At 40.6% G+C, this 22,804-nt stretch overlaps 1 protein-coding gene across 1 annotated transcript; it reads right to left on the reverse strand.

Annotated features, from left to right (window-relative positions):
- Positions 1–488: 488 nt before the first annotated feature.
- LOC142151194 (uncharacterized) lies at positions 489–22,739 on the reverse strand. The gene is made up of 3 exons (XM_075206560.1): positions 22,677–22,739; positions 14,357–14,509; positions 489–3,968 (listed from the first exon to the last, which is right to left on the reverse strand). Exon 3 carries the CDS (start codon positions 3,796–3,798, stop codon positions 1,582–1,584), a length of 2,217 nt encoding a protein of 738 aa, XP_075062661.1. The 5' UTR covers positions 3,799–3,968; positions 14,357–14,509; positions 22,677–22,739; the 3' UTR covers positions 489–1,581.
- Between the last annotated feature and the right edge of the window lie 65 nt (positions 22,740–22,804).

The following is a 22,804-nucleotide window of genomic DNA, read 5'->3' on the forward strand; positions in this document are numbered from 1 at the left end:
CTTCAGAAATACTATAAAAATATGAACCTGGTATGCATTAAACAGAGCTGATTCTATACAGAAGAGATGGTGTTCTGTATATTCTGTTCTCCGATCGATTGTAATGCATGCATGCAGGAAGATTTCCTTTGATTGTGTATAAGCTTGCCATTAATCCACAGATCGCAGCATACGTTGGATTTGACACTCTTAAGTGAGGAAATGGTGGGTTTCCCTGCACAAAAACCCGCCGTGGGGGAGGTGCTACCATTGGAGAAGAAAGCACCTTTTCCCCTATCTTCAGCCCCAACAATAGTGGCTTCTTACCCTGATAAAAGTCCCTGGTGTGGGCTTTTACTACTACAGCCCCCAACCAGGCTATCCCAAACCTGGCTACCTGGATTCCAACACTGTCTGCTTGTCCTCTGACTTGCTTGCAGTGTTCATGCAGGAATGTTTCTGGTGGAAACTCAGGATCTTTTATGTTGCAAAGACTCGTGACTCCAATGTTCAAATATCAATCTTTTATTGCAAACAAGTTAAAAAGATAATAATTAGGTACTTAGCTTCCAATAGTTTTCTTAGCAATATGTTTAATCAGTAATAATCTAGGACCCTGTTCTCTGCTCGAGCTGGACAGACAAATGACTGGCACCACTACAGACAATCCGGGATGAGGCACTTTGTCTCTCAGCAAACCAGCTTTTATAGAAAGGAAACAAAGGGTGCCGATATCACCAACATATAATTCAGAACTTCTTATTGGTACAGCTATGAGTATTAAACAGTTTCACTTATTCTATGCAGTTGCAATAGCAGTGAAGTTACACTGGACTTTCCAGGACTTAGTATATGCGCATTACGCACCAGGAGAAAAACTAGCAAATATATATATACGAACATGTCCCGGCCTTGTCTTGTTAATTTAGCATTTCATAATACACACAATAAAAGTACAAAAACAATAAAATGGAGTTCAGCAAATGGCCCTCCCATGATTATCTAAATAGATTTGCAGAGTGAATAGAATGCACTTTGTAAATTACCTCTCCTGTGTGATTATTCTGATGCATAAGATTTGACTCTTATATAAAATATTTACTTAATTCAGTGCATGCCAGTGTGAATCCTCTGGTGACTAACAAGGTGTGACTTCTGTTTAAAACATTTGTTACATTCAGTGCATGAATATGGTTTTTCTCCTGTGTGAATCCTCTGGTGTCAAATTAATTTTGAACTGGTGCGAAAATGTTTGTTGCACTCACAGCATGAAGAGGACATCTCTCCTGTGTAAATCCTCTGGTGACTAATAAGGTGTGACTTCTGTTTAAAACATTTGTTACATTCAGAGCATGAATAGGACTTCTCTCCTGTGTGAAACCTCTGGTGTTGAATTAATTCTGAATTGGTACGAAAATGTTTGTTGCACTCACAGCATGAATAGGACTTCTCTCCTGTATGAAACCTCTGGTGTTGAATTAATGCTGAACTGGTGCGAAAATGTTTGTTACATTCACAGCATGAATATGACTTCTCTCCTGTGTGAATCCTCTGGTGACTAATAAGGTGTGACTTCTGTTTAAAACATTTGTTACATTCAGATTATGAATATGGTTTTTCTCCTGTGTGAATCCTCTGGTGTCGAATTAATTCTGAACTGGTACGAAAATGTTTGTTACATTCAGAGCATGAATATGGTTTTTCTCCTGTGTGAATCCTCTGGTGTCGAATTAAGTCTGAACTGGTACTAAAATGTTTGTTACATTCACAACATGAAAAGGGCTTCTCTCCAGTGTGAATCCTCTGGTGACGAATAAGGTGTGACCTCAGTTTAAAACATTTGTTACATTCAGAGCATGAATATGGTTTTTCTCCTGTGTGAACCCTCTGGTGTTGAATTAAGTCTGAACTGGTACGAAAATGTTTGTTACATTCACAGCATGAAAAGGGCTTCTCTCCAGTGTGAATCCTCTGGTGACGAATAAGTTGTGACCTCCATTTAAAACATTTGTTACATTCAGAGCATGAATATGGTTTTTCTCCTGTGTGAAACCTCTGGTGTCGAATTAATTCTGAACTGGTATGAAAATGTTTGTTGCACTCACAGCATGAATAAGACTTCTCTCCTATATGAAACCTCTGGTGTTGAATTAATGCTGAACTGGTGCGAAAATGTTTGTTACATTCAGAGCATGAATATGGTTTTTCTCCTGTGTGAATCCTCTGGTGTCGAATTAATTCTGAACTGGTACGAAAATGTTTGTTACATTCAGAGCATGAATATGACTTCTCCCCTGTGTGAATCCTCTGGTGTCGAATTAAGTCTGAACTGGTACGAAAATGGTTGTTACATTCAGAGCATGAATATGGTTTTTCTCCTGTGTGAAACCTCTGGTGTCGAATTAAGTCTGAACTGGTACTAAAATGTTTGTTACATTCACAACATGAAAAGGGCTTCTCTCCAGTGTGAATCCTCTGGTGACGAATAAGGTGTGACCTCAGTTTAAAACATTTGTTACATTCAGAGCATGAATATGGTTTTTCTCCTGTGTGAACCCTCTGGTGTTGAATTAAGTCTGAACTGGTACGAAAATGTTTGTTACATTCACAGCATGAAAAGGGCTTCTCTCCAGTGTGAATCCTCTGGTGACGAATAAGTTGTGACCTCCATTTAAAACATTTGTTACATTCAGAGCATGAATATGGTTTTTCTCCTGTGTGAAACCTCTGGTGTCGAATTAATGCTGAACTGGTGCGAAAATGTTTGTTACATTCACAGCATGAATAGGACTTCTCTCCTGTATGAAACCTCTGGTGTTGAATTAATGCTGAACTGGTGCAAAAATGTTTGTTACATTCACAGCATGAATAGGACTTCTCTCCTGTGTGAAACCTCTGGTGTCGAATTAATTCTGAACTGGTACGAAAATGTTTGTTGCATTCACAGCATGAATATGGTTTTTCTCCTGTGTGAATCCTCTTGTGTCGAATTAATGCTGAACTGGTACGAAAATGGTTGTTACATTCAGAGCATGAATATGGTTTTTCTCCTGTGTGAAACCTCTGGTGTCGAATTAAGTCTGAACTGGTACGAAAATGTTTGTTACATTCACAGCATGAAAAGGGCTTCTCTCCAGTGTGAATCCTCTGGTGACGAATAAGTTGTGACCTCAGTTTAAAACATTTGTTACATTCAGAGCATGAATATGGTTTTTCTCCTGTGTGAATCCTCTGGTGTCGAATTAAGTCTGAACTGGTACGAAAATGGGTGTTACATTCAGAGCATGAATATGGTTTTTCTCCTGTGTGAAACCTCTGGTGTCGAATTAAGTCTGAACTGGTACGAAAATGGGTGTTACATTCAGAGCATGAATATGGTTTTTCTCCTGTGTGAAACCTCTGGTGTCGAATTAAGTCTGAACTGGTACGAAAATGTTTGTTACATTCACAGCATGAAAAGGGCTTCTCTCCAGTGTGAATCCTCTGGTGATTAATAAGGTGTGCCTTCTGTTTGAAATATGTGTTACATTCAGAGCATGAAAATGGTTTTTCTCCTGTGTGACTCATCTGATGTTTAATCAGATGTGACTTGTGAATAAAACATTTGTTGCATTCAGAACAATTAAATAGTTTTTCTCCTGTGTGAATCCTCAAGTGTAGGATTAATTTTGAACTGGTAGTAAAACATTTACTACACTCAGAACATGAAAATGGCTTCTCCCCTGTGTGAATCCTCTGGTGTATGATCAGCTGTGACTTAAATGAAAACATTTTATCACACTCAGAGCATAGATATGGTCTCTTTCCTGAGAGACTCATTGTGTTCAATGAGCTACAGAACAAGTTATAGAAGGTTTCTCCTATTCAGAAAAAGAAAATACCTTGTGTGAATCCTCAGGTTTTTTAAGAGGCGCTCAGATATTCAGGAAATTTTTTTTAATTTTATGTATTTCCTCTTCTGTTAGAAGGAACCCTGCTCATTAAACCACCTGTTAAAAAAAATATAATAATGTTTTATACTCTAATGATATGAATATAAATATTACAGCTCATTTGAAACCTGTTGGGAATGAACTGTCCACAATTAATATATTTTGATTATCTCATCTTGGAGTATATTCTGATTTGAATATGTATATTAATAAAAAAAGCACAGAACAAAAAAGCACATAGTAGAACAGTATTTTCCATATCAAAACAGATATCCAAAACTGTTTTCAAAAACCAAATGGAAATTATCCTCATAGCAATGAGCACAACATGAATCAGTCTTATTAGATTATATCTGGAGAGATTCCAAAGCTCCTTCCTAGGTAGGAAGACATATATTCAAATAGAAAAAGGAATATAAATAGTGTAATGTGTTCTGGATAAATGTAATCATAACATACAAGTAATACATGTACAATGATAAAAACAAATCCTACTTCTCTGATGGTATACTGGTTCAATATACAGTGTAGTCCTCCTTCATGCAAAGTAAAGCACTCCCAAATAGCAAATTAACCAGCACTAAGGTAGGGGGTAGAGGCAAGATAACAGAACAAACCCAACGCATTTCTTACAGCCATTCATGGGACACTGACTTCTTCAGGAGCTGTATATGTATTTATGCTACATACTCAGCTGGAGCCTCTGAATATCTACCAAGATTTCTGTCGTCTTCAAGCGGAGTGACCCAATATAGTACGCTCTTATATTGATTTGATAATTAAATATTGGTGCCTTCATTGATGTTTAAAGGGAATCACTATATATATTTTTATATATATATATATATATATATATATATATATATTATATATATTTATTATGTTGTTGACTGAGCTAGTTCATTGTATTTTAATTTCAGCATTATAGTAAATATATATTGTGAAGATACATTGTTCCCAAATCACTCAGACACGGCATTAGAGGAAAAATAGAAGGATGATTTATTCTGGAGAACAGGATTAAATACAGCATGGCCACGTAACAATAGCAGGTCCAGCAAGTGAGGAAATCAATTGAAATAAATCTTGTGAGATATGTTCCACAGCGCATCTCTGGCAGAGCATCATCTCTTGGCCAAAACTTAGTCACACATGTGTCCAGCTCCCAGGGTAGCCTCTTGTATCACCTCCTAATCCCACCTTGGGTTCTGCCTGTCCAGGGGAGTTGCAAAAGGTCTCGATTGGTGGGCTGCTTACAATATCCAGCCCCCTCCCCTACCTCCCCAGGCATCTCCCCTCAGGTGACCCCTGCTGGGTCCGGCTCCTGGCTGGCTGTAGAGCTCACTAGTGGACAATAGGGAGCAAACAGAAATAAGAATAATAGCTTAATTCACTCAACTCCTGAGTGTTCCCTGTGGAGGTGGAATTTAACCCCTGAAGTACTTTTCCAAGGAGATGTTACAGTTTCATCACTGATACTTCCTTATAACAACAGGGTTAAAAAGTGCAGTCCGGGTATGGATTAGAATAAGGGGTTGTAACACTGGTTCCATACACCATGACCGTTTCTTTACAACTGCTTGTTGTTCTCTTTTTTTTGTACATATTTTTTATATCCTACCAATAACTTAAGTGGATTTATTTTAGACAGTAGCGGTGTAATCGCTGATTATTTTGATTAGAAATAGTTAGGCGCTCATTGACCCTTGGAATTAATGAACAAACTAAAATAGGCTATGTTGAGGCAAAAATAACAATCTATGATTAGAATATGAGTGGCAAATATACAATAGTATATACATATATATAGTATGCTCAGATATAAAACAAGACTATTCATTTACAGCCACTAGTTCCATCACTGAATTCACGCCACAGAGCCCAATAGAACATTAATCCAATCTGGACTTTAGTTCATTATATATTAAGATCGTTCTATTCCATCATTTCCTTTTGGTGTATCAGATCACTGGATTCTACTGGCTGGAAGTTCATTATTTATTTTTGTTGCTAAGATTTTTTAGTTTTTTATCGTTCTGTCTTACTTTTATCTTTGTTGTTTTTTTGCACCCTGCATTGCTACTTTGCTTTTTACCTTGTATTTTATTAGTCTGTATTAGTTTTGTCCTTTGGTTGGTGCGACAAATTTTTCTCCTCAAACCCACTGGGATACTTATTAGGTGGACATTCAATTTTTTCTTGTTTTATATCGGAGCATACTATATATATGTATATACTATTGTATATTTATATAAGGTAGTGATATATTTTATATCCATCTTTATATTTGCCACTCATATTCTAATCATACATACATCATGCCTCAATATAGCCTATTTTAGTTTGTTCATTAATCCCAAGGGTCAGTGAGCGCCTAACTATTTCAAATCATTGTATGTTGTTTAGGGAGGGGTACTCTAGGTTAAGTGCAGCTCTTGCAACATTAGGGAGTAGAGCGCAACCCCATTTTCTGTATTTTTCACTGATTATTTTGATAAGTAACATGAAGTATATTTATATACACTAGGGAATATGACCCAGTCATTGACTGTATTTATTTGTGTGTGTGTTACCACATTAGCAATCACATGTGCAGTCCCAAGAACTCTATCATCCTGCAGCAAATACCGATTCTTAACATAATACAAATTGTTCACATTTGTAAATAATGCGTCTAATACATATTTATCTAATTGTGCTTCTGGAAATCGCACTGACCAATTATACGCTACGAGCCATACACTGGTAACTGGCTCTACCAATCATCTCATCCCAGTTATCAGGCGATGCACTGGGGTGCTGGCATTTTCTCCCCATACCTCACAGAACTGAGGATAATGTCAACATTTCACAGTCATTCTCCTCAGTGCGAGGTGCGCAGAGGAAGCAGAGGTGTCCTGGAGTGTTGGCGCTTAGGGTATATCAGAAATAATGAAAACAATATAATTTATTTTTTTTAAAGAAAAAAGTAAGGAAAAATAGTTTAGTGTCTCCAATCAACAAACTTTCAACATGAATGCGCTTTCTAATGGTCAGCAAACAAGACTATGAAAATATTTAATATCTAGCACCTATTCAGGGCACTTCTTGGACTCTTACTAACCCAAGTGCAGATAAGTCTGCTTAACAGACTCTCTTATGACTCTCTGGACTCTTGTCTCTCAGCCCCTCTTGGACTCTTCTCAGACCTCCTGCCTGATACAGATTCTTCACTGGGCCTCCTCAGATCATCTCAGAGCTAATGTCTTGTCACATGTAGGTGTGTACTGAGGTCCTCCCACAGGTGTAACCACACCTTTATACCTCTGTGGGGGAGGATCCTCCCAGACCTGAACAGGTGACCAACCAGCTTATTACTGCAATATATTTATAAATCGTACACTCTACAGTAAACTATAACAGATATTAGACATAACCCCAGTTCCATGACCCGTATAAAAGCCGTCAGTCTATGGTGTCCTCATTTTATATGGCCATAGAACTTCTAAAGTCTTATTATTTAAACATTATTCCAAATAGTTTTGATTGCTCTATGCGAATTATTAGAATAAAACATTTAAGATTGTTCTATTACATTATGATGTTTAATGGGCATTTTGTATCGAAGTTAAATATGTTTCTATTATTGAGCAGGACATTTAATACAGCGGTGAGTATTACTGGGGAAAAGGAGAGCACACAGGGGAGCACAAGCAGTCAGCACACAGGGGAGAAAAGAACAGAGAGCACGGCAGAGGGATATCACACCTATATGGTGACAACCTATAGAATATCTACACACTAAGGGCCATTTATGTAGCAGCAAAATGTGACTGTGCAAAGAAAATTACAATTTTGATTTTATACGACTCTTTTTTGCGAAAATGTTTTATACTATACAAGAAGCACATAGACAAATATATCAGGATTGCAGGGTTATGGGGTGTGTACAAATGTTACATCTTCTGATAGCAGGAGGTGGGAGGAATGTGTTGTTCCTTGCTGAATCCTATACCAATACATGTTCCTCATATTGTGCACTTACACATGTTCCAGTAAGAGATACTGATATGAGCTACAGGGGTGAAGATTGAGCATTGTGTGGTTTGTTGATGGGTTAGCAGGGGCCACAATGGGAAAAACATGTTTTAACCAACCCTGGAAGCGACATATAGTATTACTACTAAAAGGACATGTTTTGCTGCTTCCACCCCCAGGAAGGAACATCGCTATCTTATTTACATCATAAATAACGTACCCAGACCACTCTCATATTCTGCCCGTTAGTATATGATTCATTCTGTCTGCAGACATCCTCTCCCAAACTTATAGGGTCTGTTAACTAGTATCCTATAGCTGCAGATAGTATGAAGATGAAGACAGCAGCAGGGGAAGATCATCATCACCATTTATTTATATAGCGCCACCGATTCCGCAGCGCTGTACAGAGAACTCATTCACATCAGTCCCTGCCCCATTGGGGCTCACAGTCTAAATTCCCTAACATACACAGACAGACAGACAGACACACACAGACAGACTAGGGTCAATTTATTAGCAGCCAATTAGCCTACTAGTATGTTTTTGGAGTGTGGGAGGAAACCGGAGCACCCGGAGGAAACCCACGCAAACACAGGTAGAACATACAAACTCCTCACAGATAAGGCCATGGTTGGGAATTGAACTCATTACCCCAGTGCTGTAAGGCAGAAGTGCTAACCACTGAGCCACCGTGCTGCCCACAGATCCTACTGGAAGATGCACCAGAGTCAGATCGGCTCAGTAATATCACCACACTGCTTCCTGGGGACTATAAATACAGCTGTATTGGTGTGAGAAGCAGCGGGGTGATGTTCCTGCTCTGGTCTGCTACTCGCACAGGTTCCTTCAAACTTTACTGTGAAATAACATAAAAAAAATTCCATTTTGACCAAAAATACCAGAAAAGCTCTCGGTGTCAGACCTGCATCCCTATTTTTAAGGTTCTTTATTGTTTCACGATTCATAGAAAGTGTACTGTATCATTGGTTCTTGTAATGTATTACTACATCATAGCTAAAGTTCCACAATCCATCCATCACCTTCCACCATACGGGGCAATATGTTACACTCCCCAGATGAAGTCATCCTGGCACTAATGCAATTATACATTGTGACACGATTACGGTACTAGCAATTACTAAAGGTCAAGGCCGTCTGAGACCATCATTTATCGGCAGTAATACCGGTGGCACATTCCCTGTACTTCTGAAATGTTGCCGTGTGGATGTTGTATCACTGTTGAAAAAATGTATAAATAATGCAATGTATCCCTTACAATAGGCTCAAGTCACCTTGAGGTGTCCTGCAAGAACTGTCTTGAGTGCACCTTTGCCTGAAAGGCACTAATTACCAGCCCTTCCCCTGAAAGTACCGTGGTCACACACCTCCGCAGAGCCGGACAGTAGGAAAAACAGGACAGACTGTCACTCACCAGACTGTGAGTGCTTCTTCCCGTGTGTTTAGGAACCGTGGCCGTCCTCCATCCTGAGGGTCTGCGCATGCGCAGCCCTTTCAAACCTTCAGTACATGTTCCTTTTAGTTAATTGGCTGATCAGGCAACACTCCCTATTTAAAGCACCTGCTGTCTATACCTCGTTGCCTGATCTTGGAGTCTCATTCCCCATGAGCCTCTGAAGGTGTTCCTGTGTTTCCTCGTGTATTCAGCCCAGCTGATTCCTGTGGTTTCCAGACCACTTCAACTCTCCTGTGGTTTCCAGACCACTTCAACTCTCCTGTGTTTCATCGTGACTGTATTAGCTGATTCCTATCCGCTGCCTCCGTGCACTAGTTATCTACTCACTTCAACTCTCCTGTGTTTCATCGTGACTGTATTAGCTGATTCCTATCCGCTGCCTCCGTGCACTACAGTTATCAACTCACTTCAACTCTCCCGTGTTTCATCGTGACTGTATTAGCTGATTCCTATCCGCTGCCTCCGTGCACTAGTTATCTACTCACTTCAACTCTCCTGTGTTTCATCGTGACTGTATTAGCTGATTCCTATCCGCTGCCTCCGTGCACTACAGTTATCTACTCACTTCAACTCTCCCGTGTTTCATCGAGACTGCTCCAGCTGATTCCTATCCGCTGCCTCCGTGCTCAACAGTTCCTGCTCACCTCAACTCTCCCGTGTTTCCTCGTGACTGCACCTGCCGATTCCTATCCGCTACCTCCGTGTACCTGCAGTATCCTGATTGCCGCTAACCTTCAGTTCTACTCGTGTCTGCAGCCAGCTGATCCGCTCTCCGTGCTTCTACAGCGTTCTGCCTGTGTCAACTCGCCTGTCTGCATTGGATCAACGCTCCGCTGCTGTCTTCTCTGCCATACCGCTTCTATTCTTCAGTGATCTCCTGGTGACCAGTCCTATATACTACTGCTTCCTGAGTATTGTTCCATCGTTGCTGGTCTACCCACATGTGCGCTGCACCTACTTGGATACCGCTTCTATTCTTCAGTGATCTCCAGGTGACCAGTCCTATATACTACTGCTTCCTGAGTATTGTTCCATCGTTGCTGGTCTACCCACATGTGCGCTGCACCTACTTGGATACCGCTTCTATTCTTCAGTGATCTCCAGGTGACCAGTCCTATATACTACTGCTTCCTGAGTATTGTTCCATCGTTGCTGGTCTACCCACATGTGCGCTGCACCTACTTGGATACCGCTTCTATTCTTCAGTGATCTCCAGGTGACCAGTCCTATATACTACTGCTTCCTGAGTATTGTTCCATCGTTGCTGGTCTACCTACCTGTGCGCTGCACCTACTTGGATACCGCTTCCATTTCGCTGGGACTCTGCACCCTGCCGGCCTCCTGCAGCTCAGGTATCCCTGCACTCCCTTCTGACAGCCTGCTCTTCTGAACCACGGTATGCATACTTATCATTGACTGTGCTCGTGTATTGCATACCTTGCTGGACTGAGTTGTTCTTCTCTGAAGTTGCCTCTCCACTGAGACTTTTGCCATCATTTGACTGTGTTACCTTGTAGTCTGGATAGTTCCTGTGACTTTGTATATTAGTGCAGTGCTGCTCTGTTATTTTCTACTTTGTGCATATCTTCGTGGGATCAAGTTCAGTGTGCCCGTGTATACTCTGCTTTCATTTGTCTCCCCGTGCTCCTCCTCACATATATATTTCAGTGGTACAACTTGCTAGAGGCAGACCACTGATTCCTGTTTTAGTATCCTTCCATATAGCAGTGGTACAACTTGCTAACGCAGACCACTGACTTCCCGGATACCTCCACCTGGATTCCGTTCCCTCACCTAGACAGCGGTACAACTTGCTAAACGCAGACCGCTGACTCTCATCACCTCGTCGTTGCTTCTGGACATTCCTACTCACTATAGCAGTGGTACAACTTGCTACCGCAGACCACTGACTACCCTCACGTTTCCTTTGTCCATTCAGTTCCTCGTGTACTACTACATATATATTACCAGTGCTGCTAGTCATAGACTTTCACGAGCATTCTCTACCATCTGCTGTCTCCTGTTCCGTGATCACCCCGCTACCAGAGTACCATATTACCATCTATACTGCTCTGGTAAGTCCATCACCTGGTGATCCCTGGGTAAAGACTCCTAGTGCCCGTGACACAGACATAAAACAAAGACATACAAGCAAGAAAAACATAAATGAAGACACAAAAACAAACTTTAGGGAGAACCCTGCTCTTCATATAGTGGATATTCTGATTGGAAGAGGGCACAGCTGAAACAAGAGGCACCTTCAGAATGGAGGTTGGGACATATGTGAAGGTACATTAATGTGGATAATACAGGCGGGACTAGCTTAAGCACTAATAAAAAGATGAGATTCAGAGGGCGTTTAAAGATTTGACGGCTGAGGAAGAAAGTGATTGGATGTGATAGAGAATTCCATAAGTGGGTAACAGTACATGAGTAGTCATGTAGGGAGGAATGAGAGGTGGTTACAAAAAGCAGAAAGAGGCAATGTTCTGAAATGGATTTAAGAGGGAGCATAGTTTGAGATTAGATTTGATATATATATAGGGGTGGTGTTATTAAGGGCTGTGCAGGTAAGGGTGAGTAATACTAGTTGAATTGGATTGTGGAGGACACAGTGCAGGGATTTGCAAAATGGTGCGATAGATGTGAAACAGTAAGAGAGGGAGTTGTACAGTTTTGATGTGCCATTTGATGGAATGAAGCGAGATAGATGGGTGAGGAGAATACCAGATAAGAGATTGAAGTAGAGTTCTGTTAGCATTTTGGGTAAGATAATGGTGCATTCTAACAATATTTATAAGGTGGAGGAGACAGGACTGGGAGAGAGACTGGATATGAGAAATAAAGCAGAGGGTGGAGACAAGTGCGACACCAAGACAACGGGCTTGGGAAACTGAAGAAATTGGGGCATACCCCAGCAGATAAGGGTCACCAATCATGGTAGCCAAGGAGGATAGTCCGTGTACCCAGTGAGTGTATTTATCTACCATCCAAGAACACTACTGCTCTTTGTGTTGACATCTGGGCAGGACCACTGCCTTGCTGTCAGAAGGACAATTGACCCGAGATTTTTTCAGAATACCTCTGGCTCCAGCTACTACAGGGATTGGCTTGTTGAGTATATTATACTTGTGACAGGATGGATCTCCTATGCCACCCTGTCCGTGTGTTGTCAGGGAATGACTGGGCTTGCCTTGCCACCGTCCCCTTTCTTTATCCCACATTGTGCCCCTCTAACCGCAGTAGGAGGGGCCTACTGCCACCACTAGGCTCTTTCACTGGCACATAGGACCGCTGCTCTCTGGGTAACTCTCGCTGCTAGTGTAACCCCTTGCTGGGCGGCACGCCTGGTACACCTGACCTCTTTCTGTAGATCAGGGTTGCTGTGGATGGTTTCCCATCACACTGGCCAGAGCTGCAGGTAGCGGGCAAAGAGCTGGTACTGGATGCAGGGTTCCAACCTCAGAACAGCCGGATAACAGATTAGATTGGTCTAATCCAGGAGTCAGGGAACCTTTTTACCCCCAAATATATTTAGATATGCCAACGTTACCCCCTTGATTTGAAAGGAAGGAAATCATATATTATTATTTATTGGAATTGAAAATTTTATTGAATCTATTCAAAATTTCTTTGAAAGCTTCAACTTCAAAACTTCAGGTTTTGGAGAAATAATGTTGCTTCATTTTTGATACGAGAGCATCAATATTGGGGCAGTTTGATGTCAGAGCAATTTGGATACAGTCTTCAGCGTCCAATCGATTTCTCTGCTTTGTTTTTATGTTTGTTAGAGTGGAAAATCCTTGTTCGCAAAGGTAGGTTGTTGCAAAAGGCAGCAACTTTTTGACTGCCTTCTCATGTGCAATTTTGAATGCCTTTGCAGCTGTTGACATTCAAAAATATGACAGATCTGCTTTGTTTTCAAATGCAATACGTGCTTCATTATTGCCTCAAAGCTCAAAAAGTGCCTCTGCCAACCCTTGAGGCTCTTCTGGTACAACAGCAATTTCACATTTAAAGGGGTCTACAATCCAACTGACAGCATGTGAAATCAGCAGCATTACACCCAGGAATTTCATTTTTACCCCATTTGGGGTAATTTACCCGTTTCCTGACCACTGGTCTAATCTCTAGGTCATAGAAATTCCAGCACAGATAAGTAATCGCTAAAGCAGGATTTTGAAGCAATGATGTTTTATTAGCTCAAGTGTCCTTATATGAACAGTTAAATGCCAGTTTGTGGTACTAGCGATCTTTCAAGAGTTACAGATGGAATAATGATAACACATGGTCAAACAGTGCTCCTTTTTATACAGTTTTGCAGCCCTAACTTGGCAGGAGGTTAACCAAGCTCTGTCCTAGCTGGCACCACAATGTCTGATAAATAACATTCAATAATTACCATTAGGATGTATATAACCGTGGAGCTAATGCAATTTAAGCTTTAAGAAAATTTACATCAATCTCTTGATTTCCTAAAACTTGGTGTTAAGATTACTATATTACTTGCATTCTGTCTTAGAGAGAAAGCAAGTCTAATTACCCCCTCCTGTCTTTCAGGCTAAACAAACGAGTTGGTCACTAAGTTGAAAAGGTCACGAGATTACCTGCCTTCAGACAGTCACAGAAAACACATTTCCTCCCCTGACATATACCGATTGCCTCAGAAGTAAGTACATTGCTAATAAAGAAATATAACAGTATCAAAATCAGTACATTTGCAATTATATAAATTGGCGCCTGCACCACTATTTAAATAATTTTCTACAATAAATTATTTCTACGTGATTCAGCCACAATACTATATTGCTCTCCCCTTATATGATTTGCATCTGTATTACTGTGTGATTAATCCATTATTCAGTAAAAATACAATAGCTCTTAAACTAAACAGTCAAAAATAAACATAGTATTTTTCATTCAGGTATTTGAAAGGGTGTGAAATACTTACCAACATAAGGAGTACTGGGAATAATACTGGAGCACAACTCGGTGGTGCGGATCTGGTGAGGAGACGTCTACGGGTACACTATTAGCTGGTTAGCACGGGTAGATAGCTTACGTTAGCCCCAATATAGTGTAACACTCGTGAACACAGTTAAATCTATACAAAAGAAAGCACATGAAATCACACAATCAATTATCATTGTACAGAACTCTTGTGTGTTTATAAATAGGCTTTAATATTAAGAAACAGAGACCAAAGAAATATAGAAGCTGTGACAGGCCGAGCAAAATGTCCGCTAAACTCCATTATAATGTTCTAGCACTTTGGTGTGTATTATGAAATGCTGAAGTAATCAAGGCAAGGCCGGGATATGTCTCTCTCTATCTATCTATCTATATATATATATATATATATATATATATATATATTTGCTAGTTTTTGTCCCAGTGCGTAACGCACATATACTAGTACTGGAAAGTCCCATGTAACTTTACTGCTATTGCACCTGCGTAGAATAAGTGAAACTGTTTAATACTCATAGCTGTACCAATAAGAAGTTCTGAAATATGTTTATACCTTATATGTTAGTGATATCCGGCAGCCTTAGTTTCCTCTCTATAAAAGCTGGTTTTGCTGTGACACAAGGTGCCTCGTCCTGGACCTTCTGTAGTGGTGTCAGTCATATGTCTATCCAGCTCGAGTAGAGAACGGGGCCCTGGATAATTGTTGATTGAACATATTACTAAGAGAACTATCAAAGCTAAGGTACCTTATTCTTATCTTTTTTGCAATAAAAGATTGATATTTGAACTTTGTGTTGACAAGTCCTTAACTCTTTGCAACCTGAAAGGACCTGAGATTCAACCAGAACCACATCCCAACACCTGGAATGTCCGGGAGGTTCCAGACTCCAGAGACTGTCATTCTCCCTGATACCAGGAGAAGCGGGCAAGGAGGACATGGCAATGTGATTTGCCAAATCTAGTGCTGGCTACTGCTATGTGATGGTGCAAAACATGTCATTGCACAGCTGTGGTGTCTTGTAGTGACATCATCACCCATCAGTGGGTGGGATATGGTGCAGAGGTGGACCAGTTGTCCACACAGCACATCTAAGTAGACACCCACTTCACAGACTGTGGAAACACCCCATGTAACAGCAATCTGCACCTTGTTCTGCAGGCTGGCAGATGCTCTAGAAAATTAGCTTGGTGCAAACAGTAAAAATGTCACATCAAAGTGAAACCAACAACCACCCCTTTTATTCATTTAGAATAATGCTTGGTTCTGCCTCATTTTTCGCCTATAATAATACTTGGTTCTGCCTCTTTTGTGGATAGTATTGATCATAAGAATGAGAGGATGTTTATATCACATATGTTTCGTTTGTTTAAAAATATTTGCTACATTGGTAAAAATGTGTAAATGTCCCTCTGAAACCATACAGCTGGGTTAAATATTCCCATTGCGCATGAACCCTCATGCAGCCAGATTGCACCTAGCAAGGAAAACTCCTCATCTTGGCCTATAGTTTTGCTTAAAATTAGAGGGCAGATATTTTTCTAGTCTTTATTCTATCCTTGGCTTCCAAATGTTAAATAGTAGCCTCTACCCCACTTGCTCTGTCCTTATCTGAACTATGAGTGTTCCCTACATTTGGGCCCTTCCTCTGCACCACTGGTACCAGCAGTTTGGTGGTAACGTGAAGAGGACAGGAGGAATTGCTAACACAGTGGATTTCTGTGTCCTCCTCTAGACTGGGCCCTCCTGTGTGGATGCTGATTTCTTTAGAGACCACCAAAGTGCCAGAGCAGGGATCCCAACAGTTCAGGTAATTGGGAGCAAAACGGGGTGGGGGTTAAATTTCAACATTTTTAAGCCAAATGTGAATTTACCCTTTAAGTGCGATCAGCAGTTTACTCACTGATAACTCATACAACAGAGTCTTCTTCAATCCTATGTCTGTTACTACGTACAAGTACCTGGAAACCAGATATTCAGCGCTGAAACCTGGAAAAGGAAAATGAGCTTGTGATTTCACTGCTTTTTTGATTTCAAGTGCTGTTTTTGTTTAAAGTGTGGAGTTGGTTCCATTAAGGATTGCTGTGCTGTGCTGAGAGAGTGATATAGTTTGGGGAATTATTCTGTGTGTTTATTGAACGGGATTCGTTTTTCTGTGTGTTTATTAAGTGTTTTGTTTTTTTTCTCTTTTTTTTCCTTCTCTCTGTTAGAGCTAGTGGGTGTGGTTTAATTGCATAGTTGATACAGCTGGTTAGTGCAAGCTCTATTTAACAGGAGGTAGCAAGCGATTTCATTGAGCTTTTGATTTCACTGCTTTTTTGATTTCAAGTGCTGTTTATGTTTAAAGTGTGGAGTTGGTTCCATTAAGGAGTTGAATCCAGGAAGGGGTTTAATCTGGTAAGTGGCTAGGAAAGGCTAGTACTAAAGTTCACTGTAGGCTATAAGAAGTTAGGTTAGCCATAATAAGATGAGTAGTAGCAGGCTTGATGATCTCACTCAATGCATATCTTGTCATATGTATGCACACTTGGAGCAAGTGTTCCAAGGTTTATACCTCTGTGAGAAATGTGAGCAATTGGTCTCTTTGGAAGCCCAGGTAACTGATCTAAAGCAGACCATTGCAACATTGAGAGACATTGCCAACCTGGAGCAGAGTTTACAGCTCACCGTTGATGCGTTATCTGAGCAGGGTGGAGCAGAGACAGAGGAGGATGCACAGGTAGGCAGCTGGGTAACAGTTACTAGGGGTAGCAGAGGGAGGAAGAGGCAGGCCAGTTCTGAGCTAGGCAATCCCAGCAGATTTGCCAGATTGGATGAAGATACTGTGGAAGGCAGTTCAGAATTGGTAGAGTTGGATGACACTGCTTCCTCTAGCAACCAGGGGAATGGTCTCTCCAGCACAGAGGGGACCAAAGTTACTCAGGGACCCAGGCAGATTGTGGTGGTAGGGGATTCAATTATTAGGAAGGTAGATAGGGCAATCTGTTACCGGGACCGTGCATGCCGAACAGTGTGTTGTCTCCCGGGTGCTCGGGCTCGGCATATTGCGGATCGGGTGGACAGATTGTTGGGAGGGGCTGGGAATGACCCAGTGGTTTTGGTGCATGTTGGCACCAATGACCGAGTTAGAGGAAGAAGGGGTGTCCTAAAGAATGATTTCAGGGACATAGGTCGCAAACTTAAGGCAAGGACATCCAAGGTAGTATTTTCGGAAATACTACCTGTGCCACGCGCTAGTCCAGGGAGGCAGCGGGAGATTAGGGAGGTTAATGCGTGGCTAAAAGATTGGTGTAGGAAGGAGGGTTTTGGATTCTTAGAGCACTGGGCTGATTTCTCGGTCAGTTGCCATCTTATTGTCGTGATGGATTGCACCTGAATGAGGAGGGGGCTGCAGTGCTAGGGGAGAGGATGGTTAGAAGGTTGGAGGAGATTTTAAACTAGGCTCCGGGGGGGAGGGGCAAGCAAGTATTTATGGGATAGACATTGAGAGTAGTAAGGAGGAATTTAACAAGAGTAAAGGGGGTGGAGAGGGGGGAAAGGGAAGCATAGCCGATAAGGAGCGGCCCTTTTTAAAGCAAAAAGAAATACCTAAGGGAGGCAATAGACTTAAGTGTATGCTTGCAAATGCAAGAAGCCTGACAGGTAAAATGGGGGAGTTAGAACTAGTAGCAATGAATGAGCAGTATGATATTATAGGTATTACTGAGACCTGGTGGGATGATACACATGACTGGGCAGTCAACTTGGAAGGCTATTCTCTCTTCAGGAGGGATAGGGTAAATAAAAGGGGAGGAGGAGTATGTCTTTATATTAAGCCAGAATTAAAACCAAGTATTCAGGAAGTTATATACGAGAATATTGGTGATAATATAGAGGCATTGTGGGTGGAAATATCCAGCGGAGGAAAAAGTTCAGAGAAGTTTCTGATAGGGATATGCTATAAACCGCCAGATATTAGTACGATTGAGGAAGCCCAACTTCTACAGCAAATTGAAAAGGCTACACAACTAGGTCAAATTTTAATTATGGGGGATTTTAATTATCCGGACATTGATTGGAGTACTGAGACCTGCGGTACAGCTAGGGGAAATAGGTTTCTGAGCACGCTAAAAGACCATTACATGTCCCAATTAGTTGAGGAACCAACTAGGAACCGGACTATACTGGACCTAGTAATAACAAACAATGTAGACGTAATATCAAATATTCAAGTAAAGGAGCACTTGGGAAACAGTGATCATAATATGGTCTCATTTGAAATTAGTTTCCAGAAACAACAGTATAAGGGATCAACTAGGACTTTAAACTTTAAAAAGGCAAATTTTAATATGCTAAAGGAGTCTATAAAGAGCATAGACTGGGACAAAGCCTTTGAAGGAAAAAATACGGAAGAAATGTGGGCTGTCTTTAAAATGTTGTTGGAAACATACACGTATAAGTTCATTCCTATAGGAAATAAATGTAAAAGAATTAAGTCTAAACCAATGTGGCTAAATAAAAAGGTAAGGGAAGAAATGCAAAGGAAGAAGCGTGCATTTAAATTGTTTAAGTCTGAAGGGTCAGAGGAGTCCTTCCATAGGTACAAGGAATGTAATAAAACATGCAAAAAGGAAATTAGATTGGCTAAATTAGAAAATGAAAGGCACGTTGCAAAAGAAAGTAAGACAAACCCCAAAAAGTTTTTTAAGTATATAAATGGCAAAAGGATTAAAAAAGATAATATAGGACCACTAAGAAGTGAGATGGGTGAATTGATAAATGATACTAAGGAAAAAGCAGAGATATTAAACACGTTCTTTTCTTCAGTATTTACCAGAGAGGAACAAATGGCAGGAGTAATACATAAAAATGGAAATGAAACCATGCCATTAATTAATACTTGGTTGTCAGAGGAAGAAGTCCAAAGGCGACTGAAGAATATTAAGATAAATAAAGCTCCAGGTCCAGATGGCATACACCCAAGGGTCCTTATGGAATTAAACTCGGAAATAGCTAGACCGCTATTCTTAATTTTCAGAGATTCAATCTCATCAGGCTCAGTACCAAGGGATTGGCGAATAGCAGATGTGGTGCCGTTGTTTAAAAAGGGGACGAGATCACAACCAGAGAATTATAGACCTGTAAGCCTCACATCAAAAGTGGGGAAACTACTGGAAGGTATTTTAAGGGACAGTATTCAGGATTACTTGGTACGCAATAAAATTATTAGTGGGAATCAACATGGATTTGTGAGGGATAGGTCATGTCAAACTAATCTAATTAGTTTCTACGAGGAAGTTAGTGGGAACTTAGACCAGGGCAGGACAGTAGATGTGGTCTACTTAGATTTTGCAAAGGCCTTTGATACAGTGCCACACAAGAGGTTGGTTTACAAAATAAGGGAACTGGGTCTAGAAATCAAAATTTGTACTTGGATCGAAAACTGGTTAGAGAATAGGGAACAGAGAGTTGTGATAAATGGAACATTTTCTAATTGGTCAAAGGTCTTAAGTGGAGTTCCTCAAGGTTCCGTGCTGGGACCACTCCTTTTTAATATATTTATTAATGACCTTGGTGATGGTTTAGAGAGTAAAGTTTCTATTTTTGCAGATGACACTAAACTCTGTAAGGTAATAAAATCAGAGCAAGATGTAGCTTCTCTACAGAGGGACTTAAATAAACTGGAGGATTGGGCGGCTAAATGGAATATGAGGTTTAACACAGATAAATGTAAGGTTATGCATTCAGGGATCAAAAACAAGAACGCAATCTATAAATTAAATGGAATTAATTTGGGAGAATCTATAATGGAAAAGGATTTGGGAGTGCTCGTAGACAGTAGACTTAGCAATAGTGCTCAATGTCAAGCAGCAGCTGCAAGGGCAAACAAAGTATTGGCATGCATAAAAAGGGGCATAGATGCAAGGGAAGACAGTGTAATTTTGCCACTGTATAAATCGTTGGTAAGACCTCATCTTGAATATGCAGTACAGTTCTGGGCACCACTCTATAAAAAAGATAATTTGGAACTAGAAAGGGTTCAGAGAAGGGCGACAAAATTGATAAAGGGTATGGAGTCATTAAGTTATGAGGAAAGGTTAGCCAGTTTAGGCATGTTAACTTTAGAAAAGAGGCGTCTAAGGGGAGATATGATTACTATGTACAAATACATTAGGGGTCAATACAGAGAGCTTTCATGGGAACTTTTTACCCCAAGGACCATACACAGGACACGTGGTCATCCCCTAAGGTTAGAGGAGAGGAAATTTCACAACCAGCAAAGGAAGGGGTTCTTTACAGTAAGGGCAGTCAAGATATGGAATTCATTGCCAGGGAAGGTTGTGATGGCAGATTCAATAGATATGTTTAAGAAAGGGTTAGACAAATTTTTAGCGGAAAGGTGTATCCAGGGATACGACCGTTAATTTAAAATAAAAGATAGTAGTGGATATAGGGTAAAAATTGGATTGCAATATTGAGTCTGGGGGGATTTTCAAAATTGAAACAGATGGGCGGTTGCCTACTCTGGATTAATTTCAAATATAAGTGCAGGATCGCAGGAGATCCAAAATAGGTTGAACTTGATGGACTGGTGTCTTTTTTCAACCTCATCAACTATGTTACTATGTTACTATGTAACTATGTTACTATGTTACTATTGCTGCTGCTCTGTGATAATAACCCGCATATTACTACTAATACAGAATACTTTGTTACCTTCAAATTATTAACTGAATTAAGTGAATTGAATCAACAATGAAACTGAAATACAATTATATGTGTGAGCAATCTTATTCTTATATTTGAGTGTCATTTACAGCACTACATTATAAATATTGTCTAGTACATAACAAAGAGAGATCACACAGACTGTAATAATCATATTCAAGATGAGAGTGTTATATATTACGGTTGTACATAAGTAGAAAAACTGAAGATAAAAGATGACTCAGCTTTAAATTCCTGCACTGTTGTATTGTGTAGCCAATGACTATGTAGTGTATCTATGTATGATGTCACTGTATCCATGTATGGTGTCACTGTATCCATGTATGATGTCACTGTATCCATGTATGGTGTCACTGTATCCATGTATGGTGACACTGTATCCATGTATGGTGTCACTGTATTCATGTATGATGTCACTGTATCCATGTATGATGTCATTGTATCCATGTATGGTGTCACTGTGTCCATGTATGGTGTCACTGTATTCATGTATGATGTCACTGTATCCATGTATGATGTCATTATATCCATGTATGGTGTCACTGTATCCATGTATGATGTCACTGTATCCATGTATGGTGTCACTGTATCCATGTATGATGTCACTGTATTCATGTATGATGTCATTATATCCATGTATGGTGTCACTGTGTCCATGTATGGTGTCACTGTATTCATGTATGATGTCATTATATCCATGTATGGTGTCACTGTGTCCATGTATGGTGTCACTGTATTCATGTATGATGTCACTGTATCCATGTATGATGTCATTATATCCATGTATGGTGTCACTGTACCCATGTATGGTGTCACTGTATTCATGTATGATGTCACTGTATCCATGTATGATGTCATTATATCCATGTATGGTGTCACTGTATCCATGTATGGTGTCACTGTGTCCGTGTATGGTGTCACTGTGTCCGTGTATGGTGTCACTGTATCCGTGTATGATGTCACTGTACCCGTGTATGATGTCACTGTACCCGTGTATGGTGTCACTGTATCCGTGTATGGTGTCACTGTATCCGTGTATGGTGTCACTGTATCCGTGTATGATGTCACTGTATCCGTGTAAGGTGTCACTGTATCCGTGTATGGTGTCACTGTATCCATGTATGATGTCACTGTATCCATGTATGGTGTCACTGTACCCATGTATGATGTTACTGTATCCATGTATGGTGTCACTGTACCCATGTATGATGTCACTGTATCCATGTATGATGTCACTGTACCCATGTATGATGTCACTGTATCCATGTATGGTGTCACTGTATCCATGTATGGTGTCACTGTATCCATGTATGATGTCACTACTGAGTTACACCCCTCACACAGTTAGTACTTTGTAAAGCTGTTATACAACTGCAGCATTATTTATAGGCCTGCAACAGTTCTGCCAAACTGAAATAGTTTTCTTACTGTGTGGTTGGTGACATATTAAGGGATCCCTATAACACGCTGCACGTTATGGACATAACTATATAAATACCGTACACTGATGGCTGTACTAAGGATGTAATAACTGCACCGTGATGTGGTAGAGAGAAACCACTGACTCAGTACAGCGAGAATTATATATAATTACCGGCTTCTCCCTGCGGACGTCTGGTCTGTGGCCGAGATAGGAAGTGGGAGACCACGTGACGGGGGAGGAGACTGGGCGGGGATACGGGGAGGAGACTGGACGGGGATGAGGAGGAGGAGACTGGGCGG

Source organism: Mixophyes fleayi, chromosome 4 (assembly GCF_038048845.1).
Source record: "Mixophyes fleayi isolate aMixFle1 chromosome 4, aMixFle1.hap1, whole genome shotgun sequence".
NCBI lineage: Eukaryota > Metazoa > Chordata > Amphibia > Anura > Limnodynastidae > Mixophyes > Mixophyes fleayi.